Genomic DNA, 12,896 nt, shown 5'->3' on the forward strand with positions numbered 1-12,896 from the left:
TGCTCCGTGAGCCTTCCTGTGACAGCCTGGGAGCTCAGAAAAGCTGCCCATGCAATGTTGGGATTAGGGCAGATCCCAAACAATGCTCCCTAGCCAGGGAAACTGGGGGGTCTTTTGCTCTGAGTAGAGCCTCTCAGTGTTTGTGCATTCTTCAGGGACTGAAGGCTTCTCATATGTGGAAAATAGAATTAATTCAGAGAGAGTTTTAGGCTTATGTGTCTGACCTGCCTGCTGATAGAGCTGTGCTATGGTCCCAACCAAAAACTTTGAAGCTGAGATGTGGAAGACACATCAGCCCTTCGACCCTCTGCTCTTTCCCCTTGGCTGGAAATGATCCCAGCTGCTTCAAATCCTTATCCAAGTTGCAAAATCAGAGGTGGTGTGGAAAGGTGGGTTTCTTCTGATCCTTCCTGTGTAAATGAGACCTCACAGGGTCTCAACCAAATCCTCTCCTTCCAATCCAAACCCTTCTGTGATTCTATGAGCCAGCAGCCAGGCTGTGTGGGCACACAGCAGAGTTCACAGGACCACTTGGGGTATAGAAATGACCTCTGCAGATCATCCAGTCCAACCCCCCTACCAAGGCAGGGCCACCTAGAGCAGGAGACACAGGAACACATCCAGGTGTGAGGTACAATTTTCTCCTTTTGTGCAAATATACTCTTTTCCTACTACAATATCCACAGCTCCATCCCCAACTACAAGCTCAAGAACAGGTGCAATTGTGATTAGTCCTGCGTGTATAAAGCTAGCCAATGGTAATGATCGCAGGGAAGCTTTACCCTGAAGGAACCAGATTAAGTTCTACCTAGTTCATCAACTCCTTATGTCCACAAGATCTGCAAGAAGTTTGGTATCTTCATTTTTGATCTGCCAATTCTTCTCCTTGAGGAGACTCTCCTGACTAGAACTGGCCAAATGATTAAGCCAATATTCTGGAGAATTGAAGGCAGACAGTGCATGTAATACAAACCTCACACAGGTTTTGACAGAAACACGGCAGGAGTAGCTGTGGTGTGGATGCTCCTCTCCACCTCCACCCATCACACCTGAAGGGAAACATTCAGCCTTCAAATGTCCAGTTCTGGGACCCTCAATTCAGGAAGGACGTTGAGGGGCTGGAACATGTCCAGAGATGGGAACAGAGCTAGGGAAAGGTCTGGAGTGGCTGATGGAGCTGACAGGGCTCAGCCTGGAGAGGAGGAGGCTCAGAGGGGACCTTCTTGTACTCTACAATTATCTTACAGGAGGTTGTAGCCAATTAGGGGTTGGGCTCTGCTCCAAGGGACAGGTGAGAGGACGTAGTCTTAAGCTGCATCACGGCAGGTTCAGGCTGAACATGAGGAGGAGTTCCTTCATAGAAAGGGTGATTAGACATTGGAAGGGGCTGTCCAGGGCGGTGGTGGAGTCCCTATCCCTGGAGGTGTTTATAGAAACACTGAACGTGGCACAGAGTGCTCTGGTCTAGTTGACATGGTGGTGTTCATCGGTCACTGGTTGGACTCGATGACCCCAGAGATCTTTTCCAGCCTGACTGATTTGCTGATTTCCAGCAGCCAGACGCCCGCGGCTGGGGGGAGTGGTGGCTCTAGATGGGCCTCCCACACCCTGGGGCGGCCTCGTGTGAGAACACCAGGCTATAACCCAGCCCTGGGCGGGCTCCCAGCGAGACCTCACACTTCTCGCTGCGATATTTCCCCCATCTGAACAGGGAAAAGATAACAATAATTAAATAAAAATTCGAAAAAGAGGGGAAGGAGAGAAAACCCCTTGTCTCCATGGTAACGACCCCACAGCGCCTCCTGTTGCCGTGGTAACGGTCAGGCCTTCCGGCGGCGGCCGGAAGCACCGGGCGCGCGGGGCAGCAATGGCGGCGCCCTCAGCCCCGCCGGCCGCCGCCGCCCTCACGGTGCTGCTGTCGGTCGGTGCCTCCGCGCCCGGGCTGCTGCGGGGTGTCCCCGCCTCCCGCTCCGCCGCCGCGCTGCGCCCCGCAGCTCTGCACCATGGGGAAGGTGAGCAGGGCCGCCGGCGAGCGCAGCCGCTGCCTCCTTGGTCCCTCTGCCCACACCATTCCGCGCCTTCCCCGAATCCCAGCGGAGCCTTTGTGTCCTCTCTCTTCGGCCTTCTCCTTGTCCTGCCCTGGACCCCGTGGTACCTCCCCCAGCCCCCATTTCGGTGCATTTCCTCAAGCCTGTCTCCCAATCCGCCGCTCCTGCTCTCCGTTCCCCTTCTCTTCCCGCTTTCCATGCGCTTCCCCTGAGCCGCACCGAGCCTGCTGGGCACCCATTTCAGTCCCTCGACATCAGGCTGCCCCCGCACCCTCATCTCCGGCCTTTGACAGTAAGCCCAGTGGATAACACTGCCAGGATCTTGAGGGATTTGTGTTTCTCAGTCCCTGTGGTATTCCCAGAATAATTTTTATCGCGCTTTTAATTCCCGTGTTCCAGCTTACCCCCGTGCAGGGATTTCCTTTATCAGTCCAGGGCTCTGAGCTGATGGGTGGATTCCACCATCTCCTCACGTCTCCAGGGGTTGCACCGCGTTGTTTTGTTTCTCAGTGGTGTTTTTCTGGCCGTGGAACTGAAGTTGATGGGAGGGAGGTGGAGAAGTCTCTCAGTCCTTGCTGTGTGCCTAGGAGAACACCTAAACAGAGAGCCTAGAAACACTCCTGAGGTGTGATAACCTCCAGACATTTTTGGTGGTGAAAATCGGCCTTCCAGCAATTTAAGAAGTGTTTATCTTTTTTGCCAAAATCGTCAGTACTGTAACAGTTATTTTTACGTCTCTTGCCTTCTGTTTTAATGAGATTGAAATTTACTACAGCTGCTGTTGCTTTTTTCCAGGCAGCTTCCCAGGAAGCAGCGAGAGCCAGCCCATATGTTTGTGACACCCAAGATAGCACTTGTTTCCACTCCCTGGTTATTTACGCCTGGTTTTAAAGGCCTCAAGTTCCTTCTCTTCTACATCAGGATGGAAATGAAAGCTATTAATTAATCCTGTGGGCTCACTCTCCCTCTGCTCAAGCATGTAATTGTTTTATAGCAACCCCAGTGCTGTCTGTACCTGTCTGAGGTGCTGCTGTGCTCAGTTCACAGGTTGATCACCTACATCTTCATCTACGAAGACCTGATCTCCCTGGCCTGTGGTGCTGTTATCATCTGGTACTTTGCTGGCAGCTTTGAGAAGAACGTGGGCACAGTGAAGCACTGCATCCTCACTGCCGCTTTCTCCGTGCTCTCTGCCCTCCTGTACCTCTTCCTTGAGCCCCTTGTCTCCAGGCTGCTGGAAGTGGGAGATGCCAAAGGCTTCATGCCAGTGGCTTTTGCCACGCTGGGGGTTTCTACCACCCGCTCACGCATGAAGAGGACTCTGCTTTTTGGGTGCAGAGTTCCTGTGGTGCTGGTGCCGTGGCTTGGGCTCTGCATAGCGTGGTTTGTCCCTCAGTCTTCCCTCTTGGGGAACTTCTGTGGGCTTCTGGTTGGAAAAGTCTGTATCCTTTCTGAGTGGGAAGCCCTGAGCCAGAGAAGGATCGTGGTGGGAAGGGAATGCTGTGGTTCTCATTGCTGAGGTGCACTGGCTTTTCCTGGACTCTCACTCTGCACTAAACCTTCACTGGCTTTGCTCATGCTCATCCCATCCCATTCTGCCTTTGTGTTTCACCCCACACTGCCCCTTCTCAGTGCATGCAGAGAACAGGGAGCTGAGGAGGGTGATGGTCTCTGAAGGTGGTAGGAGTGGAAGAATTCTCCAGAGAATGCTGTTTGTGGACAGGGGGACACTGTGTGGCTGTGTCAGAAATGAGTGTGTTTTATCCTCAGCTCTCCTTAACAAGCTCCTGGCTTCAGATGGTCTTGGCTACTGTTTCTGCTTGGATTTTCCAGAGTCAGTGGGCACTAAGCTGGACCATGTGTTCCCTTTCACTCTGCTGAAGAGGATTCCAGGGCTGAAATACATCCCTGGGTCCTTAGCAGAGAGAAGAGCTTCTGAAAACAGCATGTAAGTACAGGAGTTCCTGTGAAACATCTCGTAGGGGAATTTTGAGGTGTGAGTAGAGCCCTTCAATAGTCTCTAAAAGCTGTATTGTGCCTCTCCTGTCCACATCGTGGGTGTCATGGCGAGCAAAGTCACCCATTGATGTTACAGTGGTGACTAATGAATTACCACACATTAACTCAACCAGGCCTTTAGTGAAAGCTGAATGGAGGTTAAAGACCTCTCCTTGGCTGCAAGGGCAGCGTGTACACACAGGAATGTGTGTACACATGGGAATATTGCAGCTCTGACAGGAAAGCTAAGTTGTGTCACTCTGCCCCAGCATTAGGCAGTTATTCCTGGCTATGTGGCTCCCTGGGGCATGATCCTTATCTTTATTTGCCCCACCTCTCCTGCCAGGAATGCTGTGAAGTGAGGTGTGTCCAAACCTACCTAAGGACTAGAGCACTATAAATTAAGGATGGCACTTAGAAAGTTCCGTACAGACCTTTTGGTCTCTTTCAACCTTTTTCAACCACTGCTATCTTTTAGCAGGTTTTCAGTGTCAAGGCAATGTTGCTTTACAGAAAAGAAACTTTGGGGCCCACAGCTGACTTGCAGAAAAGGTTTTAAGTTTAACACAAATGACAAGAATTCACTTGTACTCTAAAAAGCTTGAAAATGTGGGTCAAATATTTACTTACTCTAAGATGTCCTTTCAGTTTGACAGAGGAAAAATAGTTTTCTATTCAGGGTTAAATTCTATGTATTGTTTAAGCCATCAGCTCGCTGTAAAGTTTTATTTGAAGTGGAAGCATTCCCAGGTGTTTGCACTACCCTCACCCATGGGAAACCATAAAAGCAACCTTTGCCTGGAGCAGGAGGGTTCCCCAGGTCCATCAGGACACACAAAATGTGTGAGTGCTTGCAGGGGAGGCCAGACAGACCAGAATTTGTGTTTTCCCTCTCTCCCTGCTGTGCAAGTGCAGCTTTTGGGAGGAGAGGGAGCCTGGCTCTGTGCTGAGCCTGTGTCAGCACCAGTCCCATCCTGCTGTGCACAGCACCTCAGTGTCTAAACCTGCCTCCTTTGGTGAGGTGACACAGACTGTTGTGACACAAAGGTATTTAGATGAACATTTGACTATCAAGCAGGGTGTGGGAAGGTGTTTCTAGGATGCTTCCATTGCTGCAGCTGAATTTGCATGTCTGTGTCATAGATACAACTTCTGTAAGTGTTTCTGGAGTTTAATTTTTATTGTTTTGATACTTATTTCCAAGCAAGAGCTCTTAACAGTTTGGGATTTGTTTTCATTTTAAATTTTCATAAGATTCAGGCATTAAATCGCTGCGAGACAGGAGACATTTCTTTGAAGTCCAGGCCTTGGCATCATGTTTGTGTCCACAAATAAAAAAATCCAAACACAAACCCACGCTTCAAATAATTAAAAAAGAAATCTCCAAGCCTGAAAACCCCAGCACGAGCCAGTCTCTTCTTCTTGCTGGGAACTTGGCACTCACAGCTTCATGAATATTGCCTGGATTCTCAGCTCTCATCCTCATGTTGTGTGTGGGCTGAGCAGCACTCTTGAAGTCCCAGAGGCTGAGGCTTCCAGGCAGATTGCCTCTCTCCTGATAGGTTTTGGCAGGATGAGTCATGCCTTCTGCTGGCAAACACTTCCTAGCCCTTACTTCTGAATGATTAATTTTATTTCTAACTCTCTTTTATTTCTAACTCTCTTTTATTTCTAACTCTCTCCTCCTTCCTTTTTTTTTTTTTCCCCTCTATACTCTGGGCTCTTACTTGCACCAAAGGCCTTTGTGTTTTCTTGATAAACAACAGTTGGCAGCTGTAACTTCTCCTGATTAATGACTTGGCAGATGTGTCACTCACAGGGCAGGGAGGATGTGCACAGGGATCTCAAAGCATGCTGCAGCTTGGCTTTGTGTATGCCTTGCACAAAGAGTCTGGGGCCAAGAGCCACGCTCTGTTCAGTGGGTGTGGAGTCAGAGTGGGTTGGGAGTGGGAACAGCTGTCCTGGGAGGCCACTAAACCCATTTTTTACTCAAGTGCTGCTTATAATAAGAGCTTCTGTTGTAGTGAATCCTTCTGATGGATTGCAGTGACCTCTCTGAGCTCTGGTCAGGAGGAAATCTGTCCCCAGGGGACTTCCAGTACTAATTAGGCAATGTCAGTTCTGAGCACAGTGTAACCTTCTGTTTTCTTCCTGCCCAGGATTAAGCCTGTGCCTGGCACTTACCCCACCCAGAGCTACCACTGCCCTTCGCCTCTGGCTCTTCCTGCTCACTCCAGTGCTCAGAGCCAAGGTTTTCATCACAGCCACGCTCTGGGACACCAGGGACCTCAGCAGGGCCGTGCTGCAGGACACAGCCTCAGTTCTTCCCTCTGCCAAGCCACAGGTGCCTTTGGAGAGTGTCCTGGGCAGGCCCGTGCCGGAGCCTCGCTGGGACAGTGCTGCCAGCTGGGCAAATTCTCTGTCCCACAGCACATGTGTCCAGCTCAGCCACAGCCACCTGCAGCCACAGACCTTCTGGCTGGTGTTCAGCAAGCACCAGGGTATCCAGCAGCCCCAGTGGCCCCTGTTTCAGCTGAATTTACCAGAGTCCAGGTGTACTGATCCTCCAGAGAGCAGCAGGACTCACACAGGGGCAGGACTGCTGTGTGAGGCTCGTACAGCAGTGCATTTCTGGCATCTTTGCTGTGTCTGGGGTGAGTGTTGGAATGGGTTGGGAGCTCCAGTGAAGGCCATTCCTCTGCTTCCTGGCACAGTCTACTTGAATTATATTTCCTTTATAATATTTTTTACTTTTTGATGTGGCTGGAGGATAGGAACTCTATCACCTATGTGAACTTCTCATACTTTTAAAATCTTTCTTCTTTGCTGCATTTAGCAGCTGCCTTTTCCCACAAGTCCACTGGAGTTCCAGTGCACCAGCTCTTCAGGCCAAGGTAGGACCCTCACTGAGCAGATCTGGGGTTTAACTAAACTACAGCAATAAGCACTTCCCATTTACATTCCTGTATTTTTTACAGGTGTCATGTAGCTAGAACCCAAAAGGAGTGGGAATCATAGGAGCCTTAGTTTGTGACTTAAAATTAGATGGAGGAGGACAGATGGTGTTACACTGATCTGTTCTACTCTTGACTTGTCCACTAAGAGAGTGCCTTGAAGGGGGCTTGTAACACCAACCTGGGGAAAGAGGATAGAATACAGAATACCTTCTGCCCCAGAACACAGCTCTGAAATGCTGAAGGTCCTGTGCCTGCATCAATGAACTGACTTAATTTCTGAGAGCACTGCAGCAGCTCAGCCTGTATCACCAGCATTTGATAAGGCAACCTCAAATGCCTGTGAAGTAGTGAGAGACTTTTCAGTAAGGGATTTTGGCCCTTTGTGGAGCAAATGTTTATAAATCCAGGGAGCTGGGAGGGACCTTAACCATGGGCTAGAAGAATTAAGTGGAATGTAGCAGTGCTGTTGGGGGTGTTCACACTGCTCAGCTTTAGAAATCTCACCCACCAATATTATCACAATCTCTCTCTGTTTTTTTCAGAGCTGGTGGGCAGGTGTGTGGGAGAGGGGAGTTTTCAGCCAGGGATTTGCAATAGGATGCACTGTTTGGTGCCTGAGGCTGTAATGAAGGAGATTGGTCCAGTTGCTGGGGTTTGAGCTTTATTCCCAGCTGTGACTACAGTGCCCAGGAGGAATCTGCTGTCTCTGTGTCTGTAAATCAGCCAGGATCTCAACAACGGCCCTTGACTCTACTTGGAGTTTTGCTGTGCTCCATAAAAAAAGTGCTCCATGAAGCACAAAGTGCCATTCTTGCTCTTGGAGATGTTCTTGCAGTGCTTCACCCATCCCCAGAAACTCAGCAGCCTTGGGGCTCCTCCCTGCTCTCAGTGAGCCTGGCCAGAGACAGCTCTGGCAGCTGCACATTCCAAAGCATGTCCGTGCCTCTTTCATTTTTCCATCATCAGGGTCTGAAGAAGCCCCATGTTGTCATCCAGCTGCTTTACTTCTCCAGCAGTCTCAGGAATGACTGCCACGATCCCCTGTGGGACGCAGGGCCTTCCTTTTGGAGGAGACCGAAGTCAGTGCTGAGAACTTGTACCTGAGATAAGTAAGACATGAGTAGGAAACTCTTCTTGCAAAGGTGAGCACCTTGGGCAGGGCTTTCAGCAGGAGGATGCAGCCACTTGGGAACCAACTTAGAGTTGGGGGACAGCTCTGTCTCACATCTGATTATTGCACTCCTTTGTGGGATCACAAATGGACTTGATTTCATGGTCCTGTTTTTCCTGCTGCCAGCAATTGCATTGTTATATTTTTAGTGTGGAGCGAGAGCAGGATAAGGAGCTTGTTTGGAATTTAAAAGCATGTTTTTAATACCAGGAAAGAAATGCTAGAGATAACATTGAAATGTTGATACTCCACTCCTGTAAGTGCCTTGATTTTCGTCCTTGTGAAATCCTTGCCTGTAAATGTAGGAATTTTACCACTGATTTTTTCCAGAAGGGTGATGAGGATCAATAGCAATCACAAACATGTATCTCCAAACTGTGAACTTGAAATAGAATCTGAAGGACGGACTGATTTGTCTCTGGGTTTGTTTATAAGTGGGGAGCTGGAGCGTGCCCCTCCTGGGGATGGGTGGGATGGGATCTGTGGTGTGGGGTCAGTGGGATGGGATCCCTGGGGCAGGATCAGTGGGATGGGATCCCTGGGGCAGGATCAGTGGGATGGGAGCTGTGCGGTGTGCTGGGGATGGGATGGGTGCAGCTGCGTGTCAGGCTGGTGGCCTTGGATGCGCACTGAGGACGAGCACTGGGGACAAGCGGTACTGCACGCTGGAAAACGCTGGAACACGGTTGTTTTTCCTGTCCAACTCTTATCAGTCGATCTGGAGAGAGATTCGCTCTCCCCGCAGAGCTGTCAGAGGGATGGCGTGTTTCCAGGGAGTAGTTTCCTGGCTTTATAGCGGTAGAGGAAGCGCTGTAAGAGTCACCGCAGTGTCACTGCCGGCAGTGGGAACAGCCCCGGTCCCAGCTGTGCACATCTCCCTCCAGGAGGGAAGGAGCAGGTACCAGCCACAAACCTTTCCATGCTGGGACAAGCCAACTTCCACAGCCCTCCAGGTGAGCCCTGAGGACAGGACATGCTGCATGAGCCCAAAACCACAGCTTGGATTTGATCTTTCTGCTCCCAGATCTTTTGGGAACTTCTCGGTGACCGTGGCAGATCACTTGGTCTCTCTGACTTCTACAGCAAGTCCAGCTGCACCTACTGGTCACATGCAATGTGTTGGACCTGTCTTCAGTGCCCTTCAGATGGATGTTTGTGGAGATTTCTGTTCCCTGCTTTTCTGAGGGCATTCATTCATTCTACAGTGAAACGCTCTTGGACAGTGGAGTCCAGCAAATCCCAGTTCCTCAGGGCTGGGGGTGAATTCAGAACAACTCATCACCCAGGGAAGTGAATTTGCTGAGAGGGAGGAAACAGGTTGGGATGAGACATTTACAAACATGCCTAAGGCTGAGAAGAGGATTTAAATTTGGAAGAGAGGAAGGTAAAAGTCATCAGCTCACTGGGCTTTGGCATCTGCCTAACCAAGCTCACAGTAATGTTACTCATCACACGTTGCAGTACCCGCTCATTTCCTTAGCGGGGAGACAGAGAATTGAAGTTCCTAAAGCAGGGAAGAAATATTAAAAAAAAAAAAATCAATAACCTCCCAGTTCAGCTTGGGATGGCTGCCCCTGGGGTGGCTGCCCCTGGGAACGTGCTGTCCTTAGAGGTTTGTTATTCTGTGCCTCTGGCTCATTCCCACTAAAACTGTCACTTCATTCCATGCCAGGATTGTGTCTGTCCATAGGCTGTACAGAGAGTCCAGAAAGCCCCTTGGGTTGCCCCCATGTCCTCAGAGGTTCGCTGCAGAGGAACAGTCAGGGACAAGTGCTGGGAGCAGAGCCAGCTGTTCCCTGTCCTTGGAGTAGTGGTCCTGCCATGCGAAGGATGCTCTGGAAGTCCATCCCCTCTGCTTTTCAACTCCCACCATGGTGCAAGGGAAAAGGAGTCAGGGATACACAAGGAAAACAGAACTGACTTGGACCTACATTGCTGCCCCATCCAGGAGTGAGAGAGGACCCACAAAATGCTGAGGCCTGGCAGGAGACATTGATGCTGAAATGAAAACAGGTCTGTGTTTCTTTGCTTTCCTGTCATTAATTTTTGGCCAAGCACACCCATGCAGACATCTTGACTGGGGGCCAGGTTCCCTGTGCCAGGGCCAGGACACTGCCAAATGCCACCTCCATGGCTGTCCCGTGTTGTCTGCTGGCACTGTGAGAATTCTGTGGCCAAAAGTTCAGCTTCAAACTGTGCTGGGAACAGAGGAGAGCTGGAGAGGTGGGAGATGTAGGGAGAGACACAGAGTACTGACCAAACAGGTCTCTGTGGGCTGCAGGACTCTGCTGCTTCCCCCTGGGGGGTTTGGGCTGGGTGTGATGAGACCCCAGCCCCTTCCCTGTGGGGACAGAATGGGACAAGCTGTGCCAGTCTGGTCACCTGATGGGATGACCCCAGCCATGGACCTGCTCTGTCCTGCCATCCCCACAGGGCCGCTGGGATCTTTTTTACCCATGCCCATTCACCCCACTGTGTATGGTCACAGACCAGGGAGCTTCCATGGGGGTCAATCCCAAAATGATGTGAGTGGCACCAGTACCCAGATGACCTCACACCCCTCAACCCTTTGCTCAAATGCAGAAAACAGGTTGGCCCTGCAGCCCTGGTGTTCTTCAGGTCTGTGCCCCCTCCTCACACCTCTTCTGGCCCCTCTGGTGCCTGCCAGGCCCAGCTCGAACTTTGGACCTTCCCCGCGTCTTTTATTGACTCTGGAGGGAGCGTCAACACAGCGACAGCGTCATGATGGTGACTTTGGATGTGCCAGTGCCCAGCAGGCAAAGGGAGGGGACCCAGCCCAGGGTGACCCCACAGAGCCGTGGGGCTGCTCAGTGGGGTCAGGGCAAGCTGTGCCTCTGGCTTTGGCCAAGCTGGAAACAGCGGAGGTGTAACCCAGCTTCACCCCCCAAAAAAATCAACCAACAGAGAGGAGAGCAGCGGTCCCTGTGGGACCCGGGCTCTGGAGGTTTGGGTTGCAAAATCTCCCACTGGGACTGCTGGGGATGCTTCCAGAGCTGCTTGTGCAACTTCCCGCTGCGGTAGAGAGAGGAAGACCACCCCAAAACACCCCAACCATCTGGGCTGTGGTTAAATCAGGAGCGTGTGCTTGCCCCGGTGGAGCAGACCCCTGGCTCCCACAGAGGGTGGAGGTGACTGGGTGCCAGCCTCCACCATGGGGTCCCCTTGACCCTGGTCTGGGCAGTGACCTTGGGGGAGCTGGGAGCCCCACAGCAGCACCATGTGCACCCAGGAGTGGCAACAGACGGGGTCCTGGGTCTGCGGGTCCTGGCTCAGCTCACAGCGTCCGAAAGTGACCCCAGCCCATTGACCCCAGCCCATGACCCCAAACGTGACTCCACAGTGACCCAAGCCCTGCTCCCACTGCCACCCCAACTCTGACTCCACCATGACCCCAACGCGCGCCCCCATACTCACCCCCGAACTACAATGTTGACCCCAAGCCTGCCCTCCACACTGACCCCCTGCTTGCACCCACTGTGACCTCTGGACCCTGTTGTTCTGCACCTTGACCCCACCCTTGACCACCCCACGCCCCAATTCTGCCCGGCCCCTGACCCCCACTTTACCCCGGCCCCTCCTGCCGCTCCTGTCCCTTTAAGACCCCCGTCCTGGGGCTGTACCATCCGCCACCGCAGAGGGGGGAATCTCCACAAGCAGGCGCGCTCGCCGCCTATTGGCGGGCGGCGAGGGCGGAGCGTGCTCCCCGCGCGTGTGCCCGGGTGGTGCGGTCCGCTGTACGTGCCGGCCGCGCCGGGGCCGCGGCAGCCGCCAGCTCCAGACGGGCCGGGCCGGCGGTGGGTGCGGGGACCCGGGGGACATGTGGCTGAAGGGGAGCGGGGGTCCTCTAGGGCTGAGGGGGGCTGAGCTCCGCCATTGAGGTCCTCTGTGCTGGGGAGGGACGGTCCGGCATGTCCTGGTGGGGTTGGCATTGGATGGGGGCTCTTGTTATACTGGGGGGAGTGGTGTGACTGGCTGCCTGTTACTGGGATGACTGGGGTGCCCTGTGTGGGGGTGCTGCTGTGAGTGGCCGCGCTGGTACTGGCGGGGAGGTCGATGTGAATGGAACTCTTTTTGGGGTGGGGGGGACGGAGATGACCAGAAACCCTTGTTCACCGGGAGGTCTGGGGTGGATGGGCATCCTGTTACTGGGGGTTACTGAGATGTTTCGAGATCCTTCTAATTGGAGGGGTCGGGAGGACTGGGATGACCCCTGTTACCTGGGGAGTGTGCTGTGAATGTCCCCCTGTTATTTGGGGGGATGTTATTTGGGATGACCAAAGCTCCCTGTTATCTGGAGATGTGACTGGTCCCCTGTTATCTGGTAGGAATTGGGATGATCAGAGCCTGTCTTTTTTGTAAATGTCTGGTGTTGCTGGGCACCCTGTTTCTGGGGGGGGGCTGTGACCAATGTATGGGGGCTGGCATGAGTGCCCCCCTGTTATTTGGGGGTACACTTATCACGCCTGTCACCCCAGAGCTGTGGGGTGGGGGACTGACCAGCCCCCCTGGGAGCAGGGTGATGCCTGCCCTGCCTTGCTTGAAGGGTTGCCCAGACTTAGCCCATCCCAGGCTGTTGCTGGTTAAAAGCCTTTAACAAGCTTAATTTTCGGCATTTCCCTGCAGAAAGTTATTCCCAGCATTTAATTGGCACCTTCGCTGCAGGCTGGGCTGTTTCGCTGTTGCTCCATCTATTTCACTTTA

General features: G+C 52.4%; 2 protein-coding genes across 3 annotated transcripts in view; both read left to right on the top strand.

Moving 5' to 3' along the window:
* Nucleotides 1–1,861: 1,861 nt before the first annotated feature.
* RHBDD2 (rhomboid domain containing 2) lies at nt 1,862–8,581 on the top strand. The gene is made up of 4 exons (XM_088066083.1): nt 1,862–2,012; nt 3,089–3,490; nt 3,846–3,996; nt 6,206–8,581. The coding sequence occupies exons 1-4, from the start codon at nt 1,868–1,870 to the stop codon at nt 6,606–6,608; spliced, it is 1,101 nt and encodes a 366-aa protein (XP_087922209.1). The 5' UTR covers nt 1,862–1,867; the 3' UTR covers nt 6,609–8,581.
* A 3,264-nt stretch (nt 8,582–11,845) lies between these two features.
* POR (cytochrome p450 oxidoreductase) overlaps nt 11,846–12,896 on the top strand; it is a 28,294-nt gene continuing 27,243 nt past the window's right edge. Inside the window, exon 1 of one of the 2 annotated variants that reach the window (XM_014254958.2) lies at nt 11,846–11,989. The gene's annotated coding sequence lies outside the window, so the exon portion shown is untranslated. The remainder of the gene's footprint in view (nt 11,990–12,896) is intronic. The other variant, XM_014254959.2, reaches the window with a different exon arrangement.

This window comes from Pseudopodoces humilis, chromosome 23 (genome assembly GCF_049639895.1).
Source record: "Pseudopodoces humilis isolate 2021_Gansu_Grassland_sample_001 chromosome 23, ASM4963989v1, whole genome shotgun sequence".
In the NCBI taxonomy this organism is placed as follows: Eukaryota; Metazoa; Chordata; class Aves; order Passeriformes; family Paridae; genus Pseudopodoces; species Pseudopodoces humilis.